General features: G+C 27.9%; 1 protein-coding gene across 5 annotated transcripts; it reads right to left on the minus strand.

The window, feature by feature from the left end:
• Window positions 1-771: 771 nt before the first annotated feature.
• Vmat (Vesicular monoamine transporter) lies at window positions 772-25,053 on the minus strand. Of its 5 annotated transcripts, none has more exons than XM_089215818.1 (13): window positions 24,594-25,053; window positions 17,080-17,173; window positions 15,060-15,187; window positions 13,952-14,074; window positions 10,588-10,806; window positions 9,801-9,884; window positions 9,428-9,610; window positions 5,751-5,852; window positions 5,509-5,683; window positions 5,384-5,435; window positions 5,097-5,280; window positions 2,955-3,088; window positions 772-1,657 (listed from the first exon to the last, which is right to left on the minus strand). In XM_089215818.1, the coding sequence occupies exons 3-13, from the start codon at window positions 15,178-15,180 to the stop codon at window positions 1,589-1,591; spliced, it is 1,446 nt and encodes a 481-aa protein (XP_089071944.1). In that variant the 5' UTR covers window positions 15,181-15,187; window positions 17,080-17,173; window positions 24,594-25,053; the 3' UTR covers window positions 772-1,588. The 5 variants fall into 5 exon arrangements, with proteins under 5 accessions (XP_089071944.1, XP_089071942.1, XP_089071946.1 ...); XM_089215816.1 differs by having other exon boundaries at window positions 15,060-15,193; XM_089215820.1 differs by having other exon boundaries at window positions 13,961-14,074; window positions 15,060-15,193; window positions 24,594-25,052.
• Between the last annotated feature and the right edge of the window lie 2,128 nt (window positions 25,054-27,181).

Genomic DNA, 27,181 nt, shown 5'->3' on the forward strand with positions numbered 1-27,181 from the left:
ATAATGTTATAATGTTAATATTTAATCTGGTTCACGCAATTACCTATATTCATGCCATCATAGTTGTCGTCAAACTCATTGATGCATCGTAATTACCACCTGCACCATGATCTAATTAGATATACAAAGCGTAACTGATAGAACTGACTTTTGGAATAACTTTTGTTCATACTAATATTTTTAATTTTTTTTTTTTTTATTATGTGACCCAATTATGTATAATAATTTTTTTTATGTTTATTTTTAGTATTGAAAATAAAAAAATTAATTTAATATAAATTTTTTGGATAATTTCAAAATAGACTATTTGTAAATCTGATTATAAGAACGATTTCGATGGTAAAAAGATTTATCTAAGTCAAGTAGTTTATTTTTTAGAATTTTTTTAAAACTCAATATTTTTATTGGTTAAATTAATTTGGAACGAAATGACTTTTTAAAAATATGATTTTTGAGAATTTGCTGACATGAGTATATTTCTTAAATTATTTACTTATCATATTATAATATTAACAATTTTGTCATACGTTTAATTAACATATTTTTTCAGGTTTTCTGTTATTTACACCCTATATGCTGAATATTTTTTTCAGTGACATTGTACTTATGTACTTATTAAAATATTTATGAGTATAAGTTAGATGCGATCATTAGGTATACTTATCATTATCATTATATGTATGACAATTTGTATAGGACTATAGGTATATATTTGGAAATAGATACGTTATTGCACGTGATCTACTGGATAAATAAATACAAATGGCATAATTTAATTTGGTCTGACACTTTATTATTATATATATAAAGAAAACACGATTAATATATTTATTTATTATTATAAAACAGTCTTAATCAACAAAATGTTCTGATGCTCAATGGTGGTGTAAATGATGAGCAATAAAATGCATGCATACGCATAATAATATTATTATTAAATAATATAATTTAAATATAATATATTATATAGGTATAAGAAAATATTTATATATAGTGTTATTTATATTATAAACCACGTTTAATAAGTTGCAAAGTCGATTGTTTACTGTAGGTATGTTTCGTCATCAAATGTATATATAATATGATAATATACATGTATCGGTTATTTTAGGTAATATCATTAATAATATTATAATTTAAGGTTGTTCATTTTTGCATATTATGATTTGTTTATTGTTTTGGTTTATTTTTGCGTTCACGTACGAACAAAATCGATTATGATCTAGTTTTATCGGTGGCCCATTTCGATTACGAATTGGTATATATATATATATATATTATATAATTATGTGTATATTATATAGATAAAGCAGCTATATATGCCTAGGTATATGTGATTTCTTTTTATGATTAATATCTTTTTGAATTAGACCACCGAAATGTAAATCTTTGAACTTTAAAGTGTTTTATATTTTAAGGTATTATAACTGTTAACACTGAGGTATGGTCTGTGTTGTATAATATTTATAATGGTGACGTATTGATGAAGTAATTTTGATCTCAATTAAATTATGTTTGCGGAGAAAAAAAAATGAAAAAGCGTAATTTATCAAGCGTTAGTTATAAATCACGAAGCTAATAATGCACGTTATTCTTCTTCCGCTTCGTTTTGATAGGTAATATAACGCACCGATGATTTTTCTCCAGTGACCAATGACTGAAAAATATATAAAATCACATGCAATTAGTAAATCATGTTATATATATTATATTGTGACTGCAGCATGTTAAATGTAAATGTGGTTTTTAAAAATAATATTAGTGCTAACCGAGTGATTATTTTTCTCGCGTTTGTATATTTTTAGTTAAAGTTTAAATATAAATATTTATAATTTATGATATAAATAAGTTTAAAATAAAACAGTACGTATAGTGTTAGTATTTTGGAAAAAACGCTATTTTAATCACTGAGGCTGAAAGTATTAATTATGTCTAAATGTAAATTGCACTTAGTTATCTAAAAAATGCAAATTAATATAGTTTTTATAATATTTTTACTCACAAATTCACTTACAAAAGTTATTAAATAACCGATAGGAGGTTTTATTAGTTTTTGATTATAGAATAACTTAGTTATACTTTTGTTGATTAAAAGCATTTTAAAACTTTAATTTAAAAAATATGTTTTACTGTATCAACATAATAGTAAGTAACCCAAAGAAGCCATCCAAAGAATATTATGCATTGTTAGTAGTTAAAAGCGTTTAAAGGTTTATTACTATTGTTTTTAGTTTTTTTTTAAGTTTTGAAAAAAAATTGTTTGACTTACCCGTGATCATTAGAAAAATATTTAATTATGTATTTCTAGCTACTAAATAAAAATAGTTTAACAAAATATATTTTATTTTTACTCTTATATGAATTATATTACGTATGATACCTAAAATAATACATTTTATATTTTTATCATACATTTTGAAACATATAATCCATATCGATGATGAACTCCTAAATGAAAAATTGTATATTACACATTAAAAAAAATGTCCGAATTACGTATATTTATCCTTGTTTTGCGTAGGAGTGTTATCAAAATAAAAACATTTTATAATCTTAATATTTCCTGAAGACTTCAAATAATGGTCATTTGGTTGGTAAATTATCTTCTATGTTTCCTAGAGTCTGTGTATCTTAACTCTTAGTGTTCAAAGTTCAAATCACTATTTGTACTTACACATGTAGTTAAAAAAGTAATCTTACATAGAGACAAAACAATTTCTTGTATATATCTAATAATTATAAATCTACAATTAATATTCTCGGGAAGTTTTATCTATTAAAAATACATACATGTTATCTTGTAAAGAATCGAACATATAATATTGCGATTAAAGCATAGGTATGTACAATGTACATTTTACATATATAACCATAGTCTATATGTTTTGTTTTTGGCAATTAAAAATTTAATATTATTCGTTCATTTAATTATCTGAAATTTCAAAACACTTTACTTTTTTTTCTTCTTTTGTCGGTGGGCTGCGCAGGAAGTAGAGGAGTGGTGCATACAAGAAATTCAGCATGGCCGTTCCAAATAACATCCATTCAAATCCAATTGTGTTCACCAAAGTTCCACTTAAAGCCGGTCCTAGCGAAAACAGATTGAATTTTCATGAATGAATTTTTCAAATTAAATATTATCAACTAATTTAATAGTAAACACACACAAACATGATGTATTATTCATGTATATTATAATAAAGTGGTTTTTATTAAACACGGCATAGTGTGCTCTTCAAAATATTTCCAAGTCACACTTTGTCTTTTTCAAATTAATTTTTCGTCCCAAATTAAATAAACAAAATATAAAATATGCTTTTAATTTAGATTATATTGTTTAATTGAATGTGTGCTTGATGGGATATATACGTATATATAACAGATATATGACGATTGAACGCATTATATTAATTTTATTAATTTTAATATTACAATTCAATACAACTTAGCACCCAGATTGAAAACCATTGATATAATAGCTATAATATAGTGGCATTTTATTTATTTTTTTTAATCAATATTGCAGATATTTTAAATTTATATATATTTGAGACGGAGGTGTGAAAAAATAGTAGATAAGTAGTTTATATTTTAAAAACACGAAATACGATGCTGTTGTAGTAAATAACCTGCAATGCCGAAAAAATTGATCCAAAAATACTGTAAGAGCTATGGTCAGTGGCCAATGGTATTATTATAATGGAAGGAAAGCATCGAGGTCATAGTTATCGAGAGACAACGCAAGGATTCAAAGGGTGTATTGTGTTTGAAAATTGCAAACATCAACTGAAGAACGACGAACAAGGACAATAGAGAGAAGAAATAAGATATAACAATGAACAATAAGGGTTGGCAACCGATTATGTCCGATTTAATCCTAGTGAATTACGGTATTCTATAAAGACGGAATTTCATATAAAAAAAACTATGAAAACCCGTGTTTGTTGAATGTATATGTTGAAAAATATATAATATTTTATAAAAAGCACTGAAGCTGAGTTTTCTTATTTGTCTTTATTTGATTTCAGAAATTAATACATTTTTTTTCTTTAGATAACTCAAACAGTTAAACAGTCATACATGCCATTAGATAATTTCACCGTATAGGTACTCGCAATATCAGTTTGTGTTGAATAATTTTAAAACTAGTCACTATAATAATGTAGTACCTATTATTGTTTTTAAATAATATATTAATCAGAATAATAGGTAGGTAATTTATTAGTTTTGATTTTTATATAATATCTATTTATTCTTCCACACACTATTCTCTATAAATTATTAAGTAGGCATGAGATATCATTTTTATAACATTTTATACTGTTATGATTACAATATGCTTATTTTATGAGGCGTAGGTACATTCGTGATGAGTTTGTTAATGCGTGTTTATGAAAAAAATTATAAATGATATTGACATTACAATTGTTTTGTAATCTCAAATCATGTAACCTGTTAGACGTATATATCCGTATATTGATTATTGGTTAATTACCAGGAAATGTATAAGAAATAATCGTTGTCTAAATGTTTACTTAAGATGAAGTACCTACAATATCTTATTATGTAATAAAAATAGATAACTTATAAACAAAAAATTGCATTCCAATAGGACATGTTTCGTGTTTATCCTCTTAAAATTTAAATAGGTATGTATAATATTACTATTAATTAAAACTATTATTGTGTCAAAGAAACGTGTTTAATGGGTTTTAATTATTTTTCGGCGATGGATAGGTACCTACCTAAATTTGAACTTAAAATAAAATTAATACCTGAAAACTAATATATCTGATGTAGGTATCTACACTATGAAGTTACAAAAGATAATTTTATCTTAAAAATTGAATAATTCATTGCCATTTTTAATCATTTAGTGTAATATTTCACCTAATGCAAATCTTTACAAACACATACATATACATTGGAACTATGTGTGCAAAGAAGTGCCCTATATAATTAATAATAGACGTATAGTGTGTAAATGTTCGTCGATAATCGTAAGATGATTATGTATATAAATGAAATTTAGGCATGCATTCTTAAAAATATGTATCCCATTTGACTTGAATATTAAATTATTTCGCAATACTTACCAATTGTATAGCCCAGACAAAACGCCACGTCTCCAATCGCATAAACACTACCATATACAGCTGTATGACGTATATCAACCAAATAGCCAAGCTCGGGCATCATTGACGAATCCACCATACCAATAGCAAAACCAAGACCAGCGTTCGGTACAATCAAGTGATTTATGTCTCTCGCCGTTGGTATCTGTTCGGAATAATAATAACGGTACACCGTTTCAGAATAAAATATATAAGTAAAGGTGCAATATATTTTTTATAGATTAGAAAAAATCAAAATTGTATCTTACTATCATCAAACAAATCCCAATAACGATTAATCCAATCATTGCAGCTAACCATCTGTAAATGCAGTCGTTACAGACATCGTCATGGTCAATTTATTGCGATTAAATCGCATCATAACTATAAATACCTTCCCATACGGTGTCCGAGAGGTCCAAACAAATTTGTTCCGATCAAATAAGAAATACTAGCCGGTAAAAAAGTTACTCCTTGTTTCCATCTTCCGGCACCCATAGTATCCATCATCCATATAGGTAAAGAAGGCTCAAGCATTGCGATTCCGGTATTAGCGAAAGTAATAGCGCCTTAGAAAAATAATTTTTTTTTGATGACATTTTTAAAAAAAAATAAATTATAAGTTTTTTATATTACCTGCAGCTATTATTATATAGGGGTCCATGACTAAAGATTTTAAGGAAGGAGGATCGGCATCAGTTGTGACTACTCCTGGTTGTAAAAGCAGTAGTTGTAACACTATAGAATAATTAATCAGACGTTTAAATACATTTATAATCATTATAATATATTATATAAGTTTTCTAAACATTTTTTATTAAAGAATTAAATACAATGTCTAGACGAAATTTAAAAAAAAAAATTAATGAAATAAATTTGTGCAAATATGGAATACAAACCAGTATTATATAAGACCGATAAAGACAATATGTACCTATATTATAAGTTATATTTAGGTACACCAAAATACTAATTAGTAATGGGTTTAATATTTCTGTTATATGTATACTTAATATACCACCAAATAAAACATCTAATATAAATAATAATAAAAGTATTTCTAAGCAACATTTTTCTCAGCGTGATAAGACGACTATCACGTAATTTTCTATTCAATCAAAATTAATTGTATTGATATTTTTTCTTAATTTATGTTTAAAGGTGCTTATTGAAGTAGGTATAAAATTAAATTCTATTTTACATTGAATTATTTCAATTGCTTAGAAACATTGACTTATTTGTAGAAAAATAAAATGTAAATACTCTATATTTTAAGATAAACAGTGTCATAGTGATATTAATTTACAGTTTAACTACTAAAAAAAAGTACCTATCAGGTAGGTATTAAGTTGATTAAGTGCTATTACATAAATTCTATATCTTAAATACCTACACAAACAGTGCAGTGTTAAGCACATCTATTTAAATTGTTTATATAATCCATGACCAAATAATTAAACATTTTGTTTAATTTTTTGTTCATATAAAAAATTAAGTAATGTCAAAATTATATACATGCAATCATAAATTGATAACTATATATATCTTCTATAATACTGCCGACTATAATGTTATATTGAAGCCAATAGTAATAATAATAATAATGATTGGTACCAATTTATATTAATAGCATATGATTATCTTACTTTAATTACATTATTATGAAAAAATTTATAAAGTATTAAGAAGTGTGAACCAACCAAGTAAATCTCGAACAACTTATCTATTACAGTTTTGTTATTTCAAATTTAGGATATTTAGATTTATATTTGTTCTTTGAAAGTCGTATTATAAAGTTTTTTGTATATTATGTAGTTGGTAAGTGGCAAATTTTTAGATTTTGATTACAGTTAATCAATTTAAAACATCAAATTATTTTCACCAGTCTATTTTTATGATAAAAACCAAGCTTTTAATAATTCCCCTGAAAACATAATCATTTGAATTTTTGATGATAGTAAATTTATAATTATTTTACCCCACGAAAATATTAGGTATAATACTGGAAATATAGGGTTCTCGGAATAAGCTCCAATATGCCACCCATCAAACAGCACTCCGTATTATCGTATTATAATTATATGCGTATAGAGACGTTATACAAAAATTATTATCAGAATTCAAATTATTTTTTTTTTCAAATATTCCTTTGAAAATTGTAATTAATGTTTATTCAAAAGAAAGATAAACCAATTATGTTTTCAAAACGCATAGTATAAAGGAATTAAATTTAAATAATTTGATTCTCTTCACTGTTAATTAGATTTTCCAAAAAAAGAAAACATAAAATGCGTTTTAAGATCAATATTAGTTATTAATTATTTTATAATTCCATCGATACTTATTTTTTTAAATAAACGCGCGTTAATCACAAACACAACTTTGTTTTAATTTCCATACAAAATGGGTAGTAGCTAGGTTTACTATCAATTAACTTTATTATATAGGTACTAATAAAATAATGTTCAACAATGTTATCAACAAATTTGTACATTGTTCTTTCACTGGTGTAACATGTAGATATGGTTATATTGACCTAGATGTATAATCTATAGATGATTATGCATACCTACTTTAATTATGTTTGGTTGTGGTCCAGTATTATATATCTACTATAAACAATAGACATAATATAAAGGTGCCCATTTTCATAAATAATTATGAATAAAGTACGTGACCAATTTGTTTTGTTTGAGATTTTTGGCTGGTAAATGTAAGACGTGTTTAAACATAGATATATTGTTAACAGTAGGTATAAAGCATAATATATTTTTCCATTTTCCATTTTCGATATGTTATTATTGTATTACTTATTTTTATCACCTATTGAATGATGCTGTCGATACTGAGTTGTGGAAATAATGTGTTGGAACTTAATGATACGAAAATAGATGGAGCTATTCAGCTTCACTAAATGCGATTAAAATTTAAATGGCAGAAATCACCTAACCGAAGTCTGCATATGGTATATAGAAGTCGTAGGTGGTTGTCCTGAGTAACGCCTGTAATTATATTTTTAAATGCTAATTAAGGACAACAAAAATGTTGTTATAGCTAGGATACCGCAGACACTATATTTTTGGCACTCGTCTCGCTTGATTCACCTCGGTGAAAGTCACAATATTATAATTTTCGATTGTATATCACTATAGCGAATAGTGATAGTATTATATTATTTTACTAAAATAACAATTTTGGATGGAGACCTGTTTGTCAGAAAATCTTGGCTATAACGGCATCAAAAACTCAAATAGAACCGAAATCAAAAATATTTTGTTATACCTACTCGTCCACCTTAAAAATGTTTCATTAAAATAATAAAAATCAATCATGGGCAATTATATAAATAATTTTATACATTCCGATATAATATAATGTAATAGTGTAAAATACTCATCTGGGGTAGTGAGGCCTTCATTTGAGATTCATGTTTGGTGCTATTGGCAAAAGTTATGTTTAAAAAAAAGATGCTTTTACATTAATACATTATTACATTCAACTTTTATCGCAATTTATTGTTTATCGAATTACTGTTTTTAAATATCACTTTTAGCCTGAAGGTATTCACTTTCAAATCGATGTATTATATATTATTGTGTACAACAAATTTAGGCCACTCTTACTATCTCAAAAAATGTCTGAAATACACCATTATTCATAAGACTAAAATAGTTCATCGCTTAGCTCAGAATTAGATATAGAACATCGACTGCAAAATAAAAAAATAAGTATTATACCTAGAATAATCCCAATTCAATCTGAAAATAATAATAAAATTTAAAATTACTTACTCAACACTAATACAGGCTAATTCTGATTAGTTCTGATACAGATTTAGATTTTAGATTTCATAACTACTAAAAAAATAATAAAGTATGAATATTTAAATAAAAAAAAATATATCAGTTTAAGTCGTTAATTTATCGTTTGAATAGGCCACGCGTACTTTAATATAATAATATAAGTACCTACTGGTCATAGATGTATTAGGTACTTGATAACATTCACGTGTTTTAATACGAAACAATAAGTATTAAATCGTTAGATTAGTGAATCATTTTTTATTAAACAATATCGCTTAATAAAATGATAAACTATAGTACCTATACTAAGTATACTGTCTCCAACGGTCTCATACAATGCTCAATCCAACTGTGATTTATATACGACCAAACGTATGCAAAGTGTGTTATTTGGTTTAATTACTTACTCGAATACCTTTATAGTTTAAGATCATAAACCGCAAATCATCACCCTTAGACATGATTTTAATTAAATTTTTTTTTTTAAACTTAGTATTCAATTTTTCGTACATCCATCTCCTAGTGCCAAAGCTGAGAGTATCAAAAATGGAGCAGTTTTCCCCACAAACTCGTACATAATTCCGCCAAACGGTGGACCGATTAATACGCCCAAAGCTAATCCACCCAATGCAATACCCATTGCGTTTCCTCGTTCTTTATCGTCTGGGTACCGTTCAGCTAGCATTCCCATTCCTATAAAAAAAAATGTCCATACAGGTAAATGAGCGTTTGTACAAATTAACAGAGTTAGATAAAGGCTATATAAAAAAAAAAAAAATAATTTGCAAGAATTTTTTTTTATCGTCATGATTAGGTACAATATTAATTTACTATCATATCTTGTCGTTATGTATGTGTAATATGCCAATGTATATTCATTTACCAGAAACAGTCGAACAAGACGATCCGATCCCTTGTAGTGCTCTAGCTAAAAACAGTACCCCATAACTCCGTCCAAAAGCAAATACTAAAAAAAGTAAGCACATAATATAATACATATAATATATAATAAACATAAATACATAATATATGCGTAGGCGCAAATAAGATAGAGAATATTATAGGCACTGAGTATTTACCTAACAAATATATCAAATGTATATGTCTAACGATCAGGCACGCATTTTTAAAAACAAAATTGTAAAAAACAATTTGTTCACAGTTCACATAATTTAAAACATTTACTCTGCTACGTATGAACTATTCATAGTGAATATATCTTGTACGGTGTATAGAAACGAATACTCATTATACAATCATTGTGCGCCATGTCTAATTTAAAACGAAGATTATGTCTACAATAGCGTTGTAAAACCAATTTAATGCTAGTTATTAGGTATACCGGATACCTACTTAATGTTCAAAAATATATAATTATTGAGGTCAGTTTTATTTTCAGTATCTGAAAATTGACAAGAATGTCAATTTAACATAAATTAATCATAAACAACAATCATAATCATTTTCTAGAAAGCTTATTGTAAAACTATAAAATCATTATTCTGAATAAACTGTGAGTGTGTGAGTGGCAAGCTATAGCTATCTACCCACGTAGGATTTCCGTTAAAAAAAATGTATAGGGCTCAAGTTGATTTAATTCGTTATTTGCGCCTATGGGTGCGTGTCAGACACAATCTCAAACACGACCTGACGCTAAATGGGGTATTTACTTATGGTCGATATGAACATGATGATAAATCCAGTGAACATTGGTATGCTATAACCGATTCTGTGGGTGAGAGGTCCGACAATGGGGTTAACCATTAGCTGAACGACCGCTTTGGATGCAAACATCATACCGACTGCAACCGTTTCGTGAACCAGATCGTCATGCCTTTCCTTTTTGAGAGTCGCTTCTCGTTGTTCCCAAGTCGGCACCGTTCCGTTTGCTAAGGTTTGTTTATAAGACAATAGTAATTATTATATACATTATACTACACACGTGTTTTGGCTTTGTATAGATTCCTCAGAACTGCAATTATCGCGAGTATTGTTTATAAGGGAAAAACATTATGTCATGTATTATATAATATATTACAAGATAGGATTCTGCTTTAATGATTGATCTTATATGTTTTACTTCAATACTGTTTAGCTTATCTTAAATAGGTAATATTACATAGGTATTACAAGTAATAATAATTATATGTCTAACAAATAGATACTAAAAAGGTACACAAAAATAACCAAAATATAAACAAAAAGAGCGGCTAAGTAAGTGGTTGTCGCTCTGCTGTACAGTAGGTTAAAAGTGAGTTACTGACTACTGTAATGGATGGAATTCAATTTGAATTCAATAATATAATATCATTGTATACGAAAAACGATTTTGACTGGAGACGGTTTATCAGTCTAGGATATGTTATACAATATTAGTTATATTATTATTAAAAAAAAAAAAAAAATGGAGAAACCTATAAAATAAATTCCAAATTAATCAAATCAGATTCATTATGTACCCAACAACCCAACTCACTCAGTCATTCATAGTTCATAGTAGGTATATACAATTTATTGTAAAATATTAATATAAATCATTAACGACATTATCTATTAATATTAGAATTTAGAATATAAAGTATACTCTAGAAATTTAGGTACCCACAAATAATATTTTTAAATTACAACTATAACTGAAATTGTTATTCTTAATTATTTAATATATAATTTCATCTAAATTTGAACTTAAAATAATTATTAAAAAAACCCGTGTTTTAATAGTTTTTAGATTTTTTTTGCAACAGAATTATCTACTTACGAAGAACCTTTTTTAAATTTTTTATCTTTAACTATAAAATTTAAACGTTTTATAAATTTTTAACAACTAAAGAATTTGTGCATTTTCAATTAAATACATTTTATCAACATTTTAACTTTAAATGGTTATAAAAAAAAAAGTTGTCTAGGTATGTATTTTTAATATTTTTGCTATTTACCTTTATTACATTTTAAAACTTTTAGACCCAACAAATAATATTTATTGTCATTTATTGAATAAATACTAAAAATGAAAATGAAAATGACAATATTTATAAATAACTTTAAGAAGTTGATGTAGTTTGAACATTTTATCAAGTATAGGAATTGATAAAATAAGCATAATATGGTATTAAATTTCAAGTTTCTACAATTATTCGTTTTTTAATAAAAACAAAATAAAAATATGGATACAAAAGAAATCGAGTAAATATCCAATGTTGTAAAAATTTAAAATTTAAATGCTCATAAGAATTGTATTCGACTTTCCGGTAGACCTTTTTATATTTGTTACAATTAGAAAAATTCTTAAAGAATCTTGTATTGAATTTTCAAATCTTAGAAATAAAAAGATACATTTTTATGAATTTCCAACTCAAAATAAATTGCGAATTTTCGTGAATTTCACGTTTTTGTCAAAATTCGAACTTTCTATACTAATCAAAAAACAATTGTGATAATAATGTTTTAATTTTTTTTAACTACCATTGTGACAATATATTAGGAGCCTTGTATCAAATGTTGAAGCTTTTTTACCAAACGAATAAGATTTTACTGTCATTTATAAAAAAAAAACTAAAAAGGTTGAAAATTTCAATGTCTATAAATAACTTAAAAAGATTCGAAAATTTTGAAAATTTTATCATGTATAGAAAATGTCAATATAAACATTTAGTGAAAATTTCATGTGTATACGGTAATTTGTTATAGTGTTACACTAATATATAAAATCGATTTTCTCTAAAATTGATTTTGCGTAAAATGTATCCTTAATTTTTGGGTTTTCCCGGTGCTTTTGAAAACTATTGGCAATTTAAACTTATTGTGTACACTGTACACAGTCACACAACATTGAAAAATCAAAACATTCATCGCTCCATTCGCTCCGCTCAGAATCTAAAATATCTGAATAGGTACATGTATGGATATTATTATATACCTACAAAATGATACATCAATGATAGGTTAGGTAATAATAGATACTCATCACTTAGGTTAGGTCTACCGGAAAACATAATTTATGATAGCACAATAAATTGATAAGCCAATTATAGTTTTTCTTTTTGGTCTGCTGCTGAACTCTCCCAAATTTATTTGCGCCTCATTATTTATGTCATACTATCATAGATCTATGCATACCATTATTTGTACTTCCACCATATTAGTCAAATATAAAGTATGCCACCTGTGTCCTATATCAATATATTGATATATCGTTTAAATTCAATGACATACTACACGTTCTTAGTAGATAAAAATAAAAAGTCTGTTAACACATTATTAAGATGAAACATCATCATTCATCATTATAATATAATTGTAAATACCTATTATCATCACTATATTCGTATCGAGAAAAAAATATTTTTTACTGGCCAATTGTTCGTTGATTAGTGATTTTAAACTATTTTGATGATATAGATCATTAAAAATATAGCTTCTCAAGAGTCTTAAAATTAAATTAATTATTTATATATATATATATATAGGTGTACTACATAGTATATAGTACCTAATATACTTATAGAGAAAAACATGAATCTGTTATGTAACTAATCTAACCTAGATTAATTTAGTATCAAATTTTCAACTCGATAATAATTATTCCTAGTTTTAGATAATGATATTTTGATTGATCATTATTTATACACTTGGTATATGTTTATGCAAACAATTCGCAGAGTGATCCGCGTTCGTTAAATGTTAATTATTTTGCCTCGGCGCGCTAATGGTGTAAACATTATAATACAGTGTTATAATATTTAAGGTTCTCTTGCTTCCATCAATTTAGTGTAGTGAACCTTAGTTGGACACCCTCCATCATAATAATAGAATGACATACGTTACTTACATAAATTGTGTAATAATATAACACGACATGCTACTATATATAAGATATAACTGTATCATTTAGGTTAGGTACCCATTTACTTGCGTTGTACATAATACTACGATTTTCATCCATGTACGATCGCGACACAGCGCTATATGTAGTTATTACGGCAACGATTTATACATTGAATATATGATATAATAATTATACAATTATCAACGTACTTAAATTACCTGTCATGGCTCCATGCGGCACTGGATATTCATTCGGCGGGACTGATGAAATGGTAGCAGTTAGTGGTTGGTCGGGGTGCTGGATGTCGTAAAGGAACTCCGGTATAATTGGGACTAAAAAGATATTTGTTATTGAAATGTAGATTTATAATAGGTCGGGTTACTTATTGTAAACCTACGTTCTACCTATACGGCTATACTAAGTAGTTATATATTTTGGATTAGCAACATGTCCTTATTAGACAGTAGTAATTATATACTAATCACTGATATCGAATTATATTTAAATACAGTTTAATGTAAACAAGTATATTATATAGGATTGATAGGGAAACTGGAAACATGAGTGCAGCTACCTGTGGTTGATCGATACGGAGATACTCGCTTATTAATAGTTAGTTAGTTAAAATAATATGTAATCTATTTTATAGTATACGGTTGAGATTAGAGGAAGTATAACGAGTATGGAATTTAAGGTCAAGAACTGAATAAATATTTATGAATCAGAATATTAATCTAATTTAATATTTTAAGACGTAAAATCCGTAGGTTTTGGCTGATAAATGTACCTATTTTATAGGGTTAATAATTATTAAAATAATGTAGAAATATTATATCATAAAAAAATTTCATTATAGGTTTTTGATTTAGGTGAAGTCAATAAAATATCTATAGGCACTCAATAATTCAGTATCTTATATTATTACTTTACAAATATAATATGACTGTGTATTTAATATTTATCATGAGGATATACACGTATTATTATAAAATTGCTTATGAAAATTTGATCTCTTATCATAGGAAGCCTATTCAATGATACTGGACTGTTACCTACTTTAACATAAACAATTCAATTAAAATATTGCATCAAATACACTTATTTGTTCATATAATATTATGGTTTAGTACGCAGATATATGTATAATGGGTTTTGATAAATACTTAAAAGTTGTTATTAAAATAATAACTGGTAGGTGTCTATAAAAAAAAATAAAGGCGTCTCAGTTACAATGGCTCTGGTACATTCCTGACTATTATAGTATTATAGTATTACTCCAACTAAGCCATTATGAATTTTATTAATTGAATTACTTACCGACGGTAGTAAGAAGCATATTGTCCAGGAGTAAAGCTATAGCTACGATCACCACTACGAGTTGGCGAGATTCGCGACATCGTTTGAGCCATTCTTCAAACATTCCTCTCACAAGGACCATATAGCACCTAAATCTATAAATTGATTAATTTTTATTCATTGATTATAGTTCCAATATATATTATAGTGTTTAATTTATAACATAAAGGACAGTGGCATAGTCAGGAGGGCTAGAGGAGCTCTCCAGTCGTATTTTTTTTATTTTTTTTTTTTTTTAATATTGATTTTATATCAGTAGTTCCATACTCCACGGACAAGTATTATTTATTGCTCTTTCCCTTTTATAAATCTTGGCTACGCCATTGATAAAGGACTTTTGAAAGTCATCTCACACTTCATTATAAATTTATAAAGACGTACTCACCCTCGTGGTATAATAGTTTATATAATAACATCACTCGTCAACTGAAATACAAACTTTTATTATCACAGTATAATTGGCATATTATGTGTTTTAAAACAAGATGAATAATATTATCGATTTAAATAAAATATACTCCCATTGTGTGATTTAAAATATTTAAGTAGGTAAATAAAGTGTTAACATAACACAGTGAGTAAACATATTATATATTATATAAATAGCTATACAAAGGCTCGAAAACCTAACAATACATTTGAAACGATACTGAGCACAATGGATTTAAAAAAGAACGCTTTAGAATCAAAGATGAAAGGTACATTTTTAGACTTGGAACAAACAATTAGAATAAAATACACTCGAATTTGAAGGTATTTACAGAAAGAATATTGCAACAATAGTAAGTATTATTATAAATCACCCATGCATAATTTATATTTAATTTAAGTTAAAATGTGTTGTCATTAGGTGACTGAACTTCTTCATGTATATCAAGTCAAATGTCACATCACATTATGATAGATTGCAGTCTGCACGTATGTTTATTCAAATAATAAATTTACAGATTGCGTAGTACAAACAGAACTAACAAATAAAGAAAAATGATTATATATATATATATATAAAGAAATATTTGTTTTGTTATTCATGTGCTAGAAATTCCGAAATATAATAATCTTTTATATTTTCAAACATGTCACCGGATCTAGTAAATTGCAATACGGTTGGAAATAAATTAAAAGCTTGGTAAATAAAAAGTTTAATATTAATAAATTATAATTTAATTCTGTTCTCAACAATACATGTTTTTAACACCTATTATTTAAAATTATTGTTTTTATAAAAATAGATACTAATTAAAAACTGTCGTCTATAGCAGTCCATATAATTAAATTTACCACTTTATAAATAATAGATTATTAAAAATTGTTTATTTATAAAAATATGTGAAGATACACGATGAATAGTAAGTACTGTCATATTCCAATAATCACTGCTTTCGGGCTTAATAAATATTTAGATATTGTCATCACCTTTTTTTTTTACTCCAAATTATATATTATGATTCATTACACTAAAATAATGTAATTCCTAAGAATAGCATACAGTTAAGATTAAAAATATAAAAGTAAGGTGAGACATTTTTTGTTTTTATACAAGAAAATATAAAAGAATACAAATATTAAAAACTTTTGTCTATCAATCCAGGCTTAAAGAACTTTTTAGATCAAAGAATATCAAAAATTTAGAGCGTCCTTTTCAATTCTCAAACTTTTACCCATCTCACTTCAAAAAAAAAAAAATAATAATGTAACATTACATTATTTTTACATTTGCTTAAAATTGTTTAAATTTACCGTCCTTCAAAATGTAAAGCTTTACGAAGGTACCTATAGTGCCTGCATAAAATATGCCACCGATTATAATACACACCTTTATAAATTATTGAAAGATGTCGCAACTTAATATCGTTGTTAATGATACCTTTGTGTTATTACTTTATTAGTTATAACTTAATATAGGACATATCATTTTTTTTTTAAATGAAATGTGAGGCATAATTGAATTCCAATAATATATTATTATTATTAAACAAACCTAAACTGAAGTTGTCCGGTCTAATAATCCACGTTTTGAAATGATTCTGTTGTCTGCATACTATATATGATTACTTTTATCCAAAAGCATTAAACTAAAACAATAATAAATTGAAAAATTACTAACCATTTGATATCATATTAAAACAATAAATAATTATCTCCAAAAATATTTACAAAATACCTATTGTAATATTATATATGTGTCAAAATTGAATCATAAATATTATGCTTATGGTTAGTTTAACATCATAGATATTATTTACGTATTTTTTACCTTCAATGATGCTGAATGTTATATCAGAACGGTGGATAATTTATCAATACAAAATTGGTTATTATTTTAAATATTTAAATAATGATCAGAATAGATATGATTATAAAAATAATTCGACGTTGTTATTTAATTGTGTATTTCAGATAGGTACATATGGATATCTGCACGGTCACATTTTCTGATGTTAACTAGCTATAAACAGTCGTGAAAAATCAATAGGTTGCAGGAGATTTAATGAAATACCAGTTTTAAAGCTTAGCTAATAACTGCTAAACTGCCTATTATTTTTAGTATTTAGTCGAAGTAATGAGTATCATTGTTCTTGTCACATAATATAATTATAATAAGATACGTCATAATTATCACATCAATGAATAAAAACAATGAAACATTATCTTCAAACAATTATGGAGTATTGTTAGAACTTAAAAGGAGTTGTGCTAATAATCATTATGGGACAATGCGATGACAGGGATTTTCGTAATAAAAGTGATTTTATGGTTTAAAAGAATCCTATGAAAATCATAATATTATTAGGTTTAACTATAAAAATATAGGTATGCTAATAACAGTATACCATAATTTTTTGTTTAGAATATGCCAAATGTATTAAAAGATAAATAAAGTTTTGGGCAACACAATGAAATATAAAATTAAATCTATAAAAAAATATATTAAATACCTATAGTGATGTATATCTACATAATATTTATGGGTTAACACATTTTAATAGAAAGTGTAAGTAGAAACTAAAACCAAAATAAAGAGAGGTGCTAAATGTCCGTTTTAAATAAATAATATTTTGGTTTTTGAAAAATAAATAAATTAAAAATACGAATTGAGAGATGCTTCAAAGTAATAATAAGCATTGACGTCCTTCTAATGAAGACAAAAAACACCCATTACACTCAAAATATTATATTTGCCAATTTTTAAACCACATATAAATAATATTAATTATACATAGATAAAGAATATATAAATTTCAGCCGGGGTCTCTAACATGCGGCCTGTGAACGCTTTCGATGTATCCTACAATAGTTCAAAAATGTTAATACAATTATAGTTTTTTTTTAACATCAATCATTACCAATAGAATAATATTATTTGACATTTGTATAATGTTTTATATTTAAAATGTTATGTACATTTTTTGATTTAATTCAATTTGTGATTCATCATGTAAATACTTTACTAACACAATGGTACTATAGTATATCTTTACTAATATCTATTCTTAGCAGATATAAGGTACACGCTGCAAAGTAAAAGAAAAAAAGATTTTATTGTCTCGATTCACTCTGTGAAAAAAAGAAAAAGCAATAAAAACCATTGCAATTAAAAAATGAGTCTGAATGGAACTCAGTTAAGACCACACTTGCGGCTTAGGTTCATTTCATCGATATTTTTATTACCTAGGTCGAGAATAAAGTATTTTCTTACGCTATTACAATCATTAAATGATTACCTATTTAAAGCTCCAACTAAATAACTATTCTATTTGTAAAGGTGACATGAAATTTGAGAAGGTTTTTATCATACGATCCTAAAAAGGTGTTGCAGGTACACGAAAACAAGTATAGGATTTCAGACGGTTTCACTCTGAACTAAAATTGAATATAATTAATATCAATAAAATTATTTACGGTAGAAATTTGCGTGATTAAATTCCAAGTAGCCAGTAGGTAACTTATACAATACTATATGAATTGCTAACTGCAGAAAGGGAACAAGTCCACTTTTCCTAATTTTTCAGGAATGATGAAAAACTAAACAACTTAATGTAATGTTAATGTAAAAATTTAGAAATTTTTGACTCTATATTTAATTAAACCACTTAAAAATTTCATTTAATTTGTAAAAAAAAAGTTTTATAACTTTTTTTTAATTATTAAATTTAGGTTATGGACATGTCTCCTTTTTGCAGAAAACATTGTTTTCATATCTTATTAATTGATGTAGGGAGAGAAACACTATCAGAATATGCAAAATATTGTTTTTATTCATCAATTTTTTTACCAAAATATATAACTTATGTTATTATTAAATATAAATATAAAATTATTTTTGACGTTTTAAAATTTTTATTTATTTTTTTTTTTTGAACTACAACTTATAATTAAAATACATTGATGATATTATTTTTAATACCTACATTTTTGTCATGATATTTTTAGTCTAATACATTTTCATCAGATTTTGAAGGCCATTCACTTATTGGTTTCTAAAATCCAATATAATTCTCCGAGGTAAATTTCAATATATTTTTGATATCTTTCAACTTAAAATACGACCAGAAAGATTTATAAGAAACTTTGTAATAAGTTTATTTTCCTTAAAACATTTCGTACATTTTTTTGACAGACAATTTTACATCCAAATATTTGATTTCCTTTTCAATGTAGTGAAATAATTTCACTGGAAAAGGTTCTAAATAACCATGAATATCAGTCATAATTTCACCACCCAATGTATTACCACTTACATTTTTTCCTCGCATATCCCGTAGACTTAGATTATTTTTAGATAAAAAAAATTAGACGTTCACAGCATTTTTTTGTTATACCGAAAACACTCAAAAAAGCACTTTTATACATACTGTTTGTTTTTTGTTTGATACGTAATGAAATATTTTATCGAAACCGATTTAGGCTTGGCTTGTTAACACTATATTTAGCGTTTGGGTAGTCGGATTTGACTGCTTTCTACAGTAAACGATGTATTTACCCGCGCTTAACGAAAAATGATAATAAAATCAAAATTGATAAAAATGGTCTTGTCCCGTTTTTGCAGTTAGCGATTCATATATGTTTGTTATTTAGAACGGAAGTTTTAGCGTAAGATATTGCTTAATATTCATTAAAGTTATTATTTATCCTTTTTGATTAATATTCAACAACCAAAGAATGATACTATTTGTATCGTTCATGAAGTAAACAATTTAGTACGGGTAGATCATACCTTAAAAAGCCCAAAAATGGATTTAATAATTTTTTTTTATAATAATCAGTTAACTTTAGTTTAGTACCTATCATGGAAACCCGGAGCAATAATATTATCAATTAATAATAATTCTACGATGATACACACAAATGATGTTTTTGTCACACTGTTCAATCAAATTTAATTTATTGGACTAGACAATGTTTTCGATATTCGCATGATTTTTATACTTATGTAATTATGTAAAGAACAGTTGTATAATAATTATCAAAAACAAACGTACATTAAACACACGTTTTTACCTCCTAAATTTGTTGTAACTTAATTTCGATTTAATGCAATAATATATTAAAATAATACGTCCTCTATATGTAAAATATTTTTTATATAACCTGACAAAATATATTTTCTAAATTATTCATTTTGTAATCTTTGAAATTGAAGAACTTATATATATATATAAATTCTTCTTTCTATATATATATATATACATTATATGCATTACAAAAATCTCGAAAGTCTTTACTAAAAATTATTTTATAAGTAGATACTTTTATACTAGGTACATATAAGTATAACTAAACTTACTGAACAAAAACGGCTTAAACGCAATGGTAAGTTAAGCTCCACTGGGAATAGTTTCTCAAATACGATTATACAGTAGCTTTCAAATTGAATTGAAAACACACGCCCCCGTGCTCCGCCCTAATCAGTGTCTTACCCCGCTACCCCAAACGGCTGCCCGTCAAGACGAAGGATGTACGAGTATATTATTTATGTTTTCTTCATTGAAATCGAGATCTTAAGTTATAACATTGCATTGTTGCCGACTAAGCTAGCAGAATTTAAAACTTCCGTTTATGTATCGAAAGAAGCAATATTAAAATATAGCAGATACCTATAACTGTTATTTATGGCGCAAAAAATATGAAATATCTTACGAAAAAAAAATCTCGCTTAATATAATAATAACTATAATATGTACCTATAACGCAAAGTGTCTTTAGCAGTCTCATAATAAGTACGTCCAAGACATAGAATAAATAATAAACATATATTCTCGTATTATATTAATGGTATATAATAATAATCAGTGTTCGGAACGTTCGCTAAAAAAATTAGTTCGTTCACGTTCACGGTCAGTCCTTAAAAAAGGAATACGTTCATGTTTTTTTCAAACGAACGCATTCGCGTTCTTTGAAAAAATAAACGCACTCATTAGGGCGTTCATCTAATTTTTTGTTTATGAATAGTTTACCAGCGGTTTATTAAAAACCCATAAACATATAGGACTTAACCCACAATGAAAATACAATTTAGACTTTAGAGCATATACATTTTCTAAAGTAGGTATCTAAAATATATACATATGCCTATTTACTAAACATTAAATAAATTGAGCGTCTTAGAAATCACTTAAATTCATTAAAAATATAAACGTCATTCACGTTCACGTTCTATTTGAAAAAAAAAGGGTGACGTTCGCATATCGTTCTCTAACTATAAACGTGCATTCACGAACGACGTTCTTTCCAAATACTGATAATAATAATAATAATAATAATAATAATAATAATAATAATTAGAACATAGGTGTAGGTACGCGAATTTATTATGAAAATATTTTAATGTTCGTTTAAATATCATTATAGTATACATAACGCAGTGTATTCAAAACATGCGAAAATGACTTAATTAATCATCAAAACGTATTATTATTAAAATACCAACCGGCGCAGTATATAGGCAATATTTTAATAGCATCGTGGCATGTCGCCGTGGGTACCGACTTACATGGTCGCCTTACTGATATTTCGTGCACCTGTTTATATTTTAAGGGCAAAGTTTATTCAAAATTTAGTCGTACCAATATATTATTATAATGGCCAATATCATGATACGGTTGTGTTAAAATGAATACAAAACCGAAAAAGTCACTGCTGTATATTAGGTTTTAAGTATAACTTATTATTGAAGTGGTCACCGTAATCGATGTGTTAAATTTGAATTAAATTATAAATCGCTGTTTTTAAATCTCTATTTTAAGGATATTTTATAATTAATTTATATTAGGTACATATATTTAAACTCCCAATAAACATCAAAAAAATAACTAAGATATTTGATAAATCTTATGCTTAGAAAATTTTTAATATAAAATAATTGATTCAATTTTTTTTTGAAATTCCTATAACAAAAACACGACATTGGTTTTGTCAAAGACAAGCTTTTGCGTAAATATTAATCTTCTATTATTTTTTCTTTATCAATTATTTTTGAAAAATGCTGGGAACTTTGCAGGAGCACCTCCAAGGAGGGTCGAAAGGGGTATATTAATGTATAGTAATCTCTCGTTATCCGCAGTTGAGTCTGTAATAACATTTTATCGTTATTATAAAAACTCTGTAGATAATTTATTTTAGAAAATTGAAAATAATTGTTGTTATATCGTTGGGTATAACATATAATTATAGAACTATGTTTATAATATGTACTAAATGCACAGATAAGCATTACATTATGACTTATTTTATTTTCTTATATCATAAATTTGTTCAGTGATTTTTTTGTTATTCATAATGTACAGTGTCGTATTTTTTTTTTTTTTTTTTTTTGGGGGGGGGGGTGTCCTCCATGTCATGACACCCCCCGACATTTAAAAAAAAGTCCTAATATATTGGACATTAGTGTTGTCACTTATTTTATAGTATACTATTTTTATCAAATGTAAAACTTCTTGTCAATTCCTAACATATTAATTTGTTAAAAAATTAATTCAATGTCTTTTTACATTATTAAATAATACTAAAAATTTTGTTTTTGAGGTTCAATAAATGTTGACACCCCCCGAGAAATCAACCAAAATACGCCACTGATAATGTATGTATGATGGATAATTAATAAACCAAATATAATAAAATAATAATTAATAAAATACATAATCGTAAAAAATATTAACCTTATTGTGATTTTAAATTAAATATAATGCAGATTTTTACATTGCTTTATGGTCTCGTTATTCGCGGTTTTGATTTCCACGTAACTTTGCTGGAACGTAACCCCCGTGGATAACAAGGGATTACTATATACAAATTATACCCTTATTGCAATAACATTTTTTTTTTGTTTTGCTTATTTGTAATGTAGTTTCATTATAAAACAAATTTAGTCAGTAAATTGACTTAAGTTTCCCCTGACTTTTGAGAAATATGCCTATTTAGTAATTTTTGATTTAAAAAATAGGTTCATCACCCTTTAAAACTGTTTAGAAATTCCCACTGAATATTATACTTTTGATTTTTGTATCTAAAAAATACAATTTATTACCAAAAACTACCTATTTTTCATGATCATTTTTCGTATTTACTACTCCAAAAGATAGATAATGGTACACACAAAAAAAACCACATACACTTCATTGTAAAATAAATTAAAATGTATTGCTCTGCAAAATCTAAAAATACTTAAATACATTATTGATAGTGGTTTTAATATATACCTACTCCAAAATATCGCACAACAAATAGTGAGGAAATAAAAATGGTTTCTTTTTTTGGAATCCCAAATCACTGAAGTAAGAACGATGGATGCATAAAAGAGAAACGAACGACTGACGGTGACAAATCGTGATGCAAAACCAACAGTTTTTATTCCACGTTACGTCAAACACCAGTAATATATTATAACTCGACATGTAATAAAATAATATTTTGTAATAAAGAGGTATAATAATATTATGTGATACAATTGAACACAATCATAATAATATTATATTATAATATAAAGCCGAAAAATGTACAAATCGAATACGCGTAGGATAAACAGTTAACACCTATTACATTTACACATATATAATTGTGAATAGCTTTAAAATATTAGATAATATATTATTAAAATTTAATATAATTCTTAATCAGAAGTAAGTTTATTTTACGAAACGTGTTATACCTTATATTATACACACAATATAATAATATCATAAAAGGTTTTTGTGAAAGCGCGTGGAAATTCAAAAATATTATTATTATCACACGACCGAGACGCGCAACGGCGCAACAAGTATACATAGTATATGGATACATATATAATAATATTAAACGATACAGAAATAGTATGAAAAGTATCGGTCCACGACGAAGGAAAGAGCGCAACAGGGCAGTAAAAAAAATTCGAGATGACAGATAAAAAAAATAAAATAAAAAATATACTTGATGATAATAAAAAAAAAATTTACACACGACTGAGTACGTATGACAATGTATAATATTATTATTGTATAGGTACATTATACTCACCGTAGTGTAACAGAGACGGCAGGTGGTGGTGGTGGTGGTTGCGGTGGTTGCGGCGGTTGCGGCGGTGGCGACGGCAGCGACGTGCGTCTCTGACGGAGTCGCCCGACGGTGTGCAGTGCGCGTATACTGCTGTAGCTACACAGGGATGTATTATGCCGTCGTAAAAAAAGAAAAAAGGCGGACGATATGGTTTACGTGCGTCGGGTGTGAGCGGACACGTACATGTATATATACAATATTATGATGTATTAGGTCCGCGAGCGCGCGCGCGTGCGCGTGTGTGGGTGTGTGGGTGTGTGGGTGTGTGTGGGTGTGTGGGTGTACAATAAAGTGCGTGTGTTGTGCGCATGGGAGCCGGTGAACGCACAGTGACGCGACTTTGCGGGGGTGTCTCTGCCAGTAGTCGACAGACGGGTGCAGAGCCCGGGGACCGTGCGCGTACGTCTGACTTCGTGCTTAAACGCAGCCAAGCCGGACGATCATTGAGGGCACTGTATAAAGCTGGCACGGTGTACGGCTATACGCTGTAGGTATATATAGCGATTTAATGCCACGCGCACCGAACACTTTGCCCGCCACCCCACCACCCCGACGACCGTGGCGCTCTGCCGAAAACGGCGGCCGCCCATCAACAGTCGGCATATAACAGTCGTATACAGTCCGTATAGTCGTCACCGCCGATCCCATCCCTCATTCATTCCCATCCCTTATCCATTCCCATCCCTCATTCTGTCTCTCTCACACACACACATATATATAATGCATGACGTGAGTACCTAGCTCGACTCTCGGCGCACATCACTTTTCTTCCTTTCAACTTTTTCCGCGTCTTCTTCGTCCACCTTGTCTCACCCCCCCCCCCCCCCCCACTCTTGTGCTCCACCGTCGTCGGTACAGCAGCGGCGCTCTTTGCGTCCATTATAATATATTATTTTCCCTCCAACGCCATAGCCAGTTATCCACGGTGGCATAGTCCATTTTCATCAAGTCCTACCGCCACCACCACCGCTCTCTGTATATATAACTTGTTGAATAGACAATTAATTAAAAACTGCCGTTCAAAAGTCCGTCGGATGTTCGTTTAATATATATATATACACGTACGTACGTATGTCTGTATATAATATGTTATGTATACATAGTGTATATAGGTATATAGTTAGTGTATTCGGTAAATACCTATATATACGTTCAAAGTAAACATCATAGTCCACACAGTGGCGGAGATGAGTCTCATTTCGTCTCCCACACACCACTTGTAGTCCGAACGCACCTTATATTTTATCCCTCCGCGACTCGCCATCTCTTCTATTCGACCATTTCATAAGCCACTTTATACTCCTCCCCCCCATCCATCCTATCAACAATCATCGTCTTCGGTTATTTTCTGGGTATGCCGGAGATGGTGTGACGCGTTTAGACCGTTGGTCGCAGCTATGTAGGTGTAGAGAGGGCTGCTGAATCGAAAGCACTTCGTATTCTCTACCCCCTCCCCCCTCGCCATCCGAAAATGCATATACAAGTATACTACTGTGAAGAGAAAAAAAGCAATTGGCGTACCATGACAGCTAATTTTACGACTTCCTTTCAATTTTTATTTTCCCTTTTTTTAGATTTTTTTTCTTGATTTTTATAGCAAATTTCGAGTGTTTTTTTTTTTTTTACTTTGTTGGATAGTCGAAGAGAAAAAAATTACTTTACTAAATAAATCCTCCTGCAAATGTCGAAGATAGGAATAATATATATATATAATATATGTACCAACTGCAGCGTATAATCAATGGTTGTTCGACCAATTGATTTATTGCGAATAGCGCGAGAGACGAATTCGTATTTCACCGATTCGATATTTCATTCGAGCCTAGAACTCAACGCGCAGACGTCCTCCAAACCATTACGTACATTATATTATTATACATACGATGAACGGCCACGTAAGTTCATTCACACACTCACACGCGTGCGTGCGCCGACATATGAAATGCGTCTTATTATATTTTATAAATAAGAAATGATATATTTTTACATTATGTGTAAAACTGTATAGACTGTCAATGTATATCAACACGAGATAAAATCGTGTAGAACGCTTTGACGATTTTTTTCTCGCCGATTTTCGATTCGTAGATTTTCATTAAAATGTATAGATACAAATAAATGGGATTAGGACTCAGGAGTTTGGAAAGTTTTACGCATTCACGAACAATAGTATGCAGCCTGTGAAATATAAATATGTCAACGATTATTCGAGAAATGTCACGACTAGAAAAGCAGAAAATGGTAACACGCTGTTTCATAAATTGCCGATTGCAAGTATTTTACGAATCACGCACGAATTATTTTAGCAATACGGTGTCTATTCGTCGACTATCAACGCCATTGTCATCTGCAAACTACAGAAAAAAATATGCTACGATCAGATCAACTTGTGTTTTTTTTTTTTTCATAAAAATATTTAAAATTGAATAATCCTATAAAACTAATCAAGTTTGTATAATCGTATTTAAAAAAAAAATAAAAATATTAAAACATAAGATTTTATAAATATTGTAATTTGTATCAAAAACAGTGCACAGAAACATTTTCAG

Source organism: Diuraphis noxia, unplaced genomic scaffold (genome assembly GCF_037042655.1).
Source record: "Diuraphis noxia isolate RWA-SAM2 unplaced genomic scaffold, SU_Dnox_SAM2 contig0001, whole genome shotgun sequence".
Classification (NCBI taxonomy): domain Eukaryota; kingdom Metazoa; phylum Arthropoda; class Insecta; order Hemiptera; family Aphididae; genus Diuraphis; species Diuraphis noxia.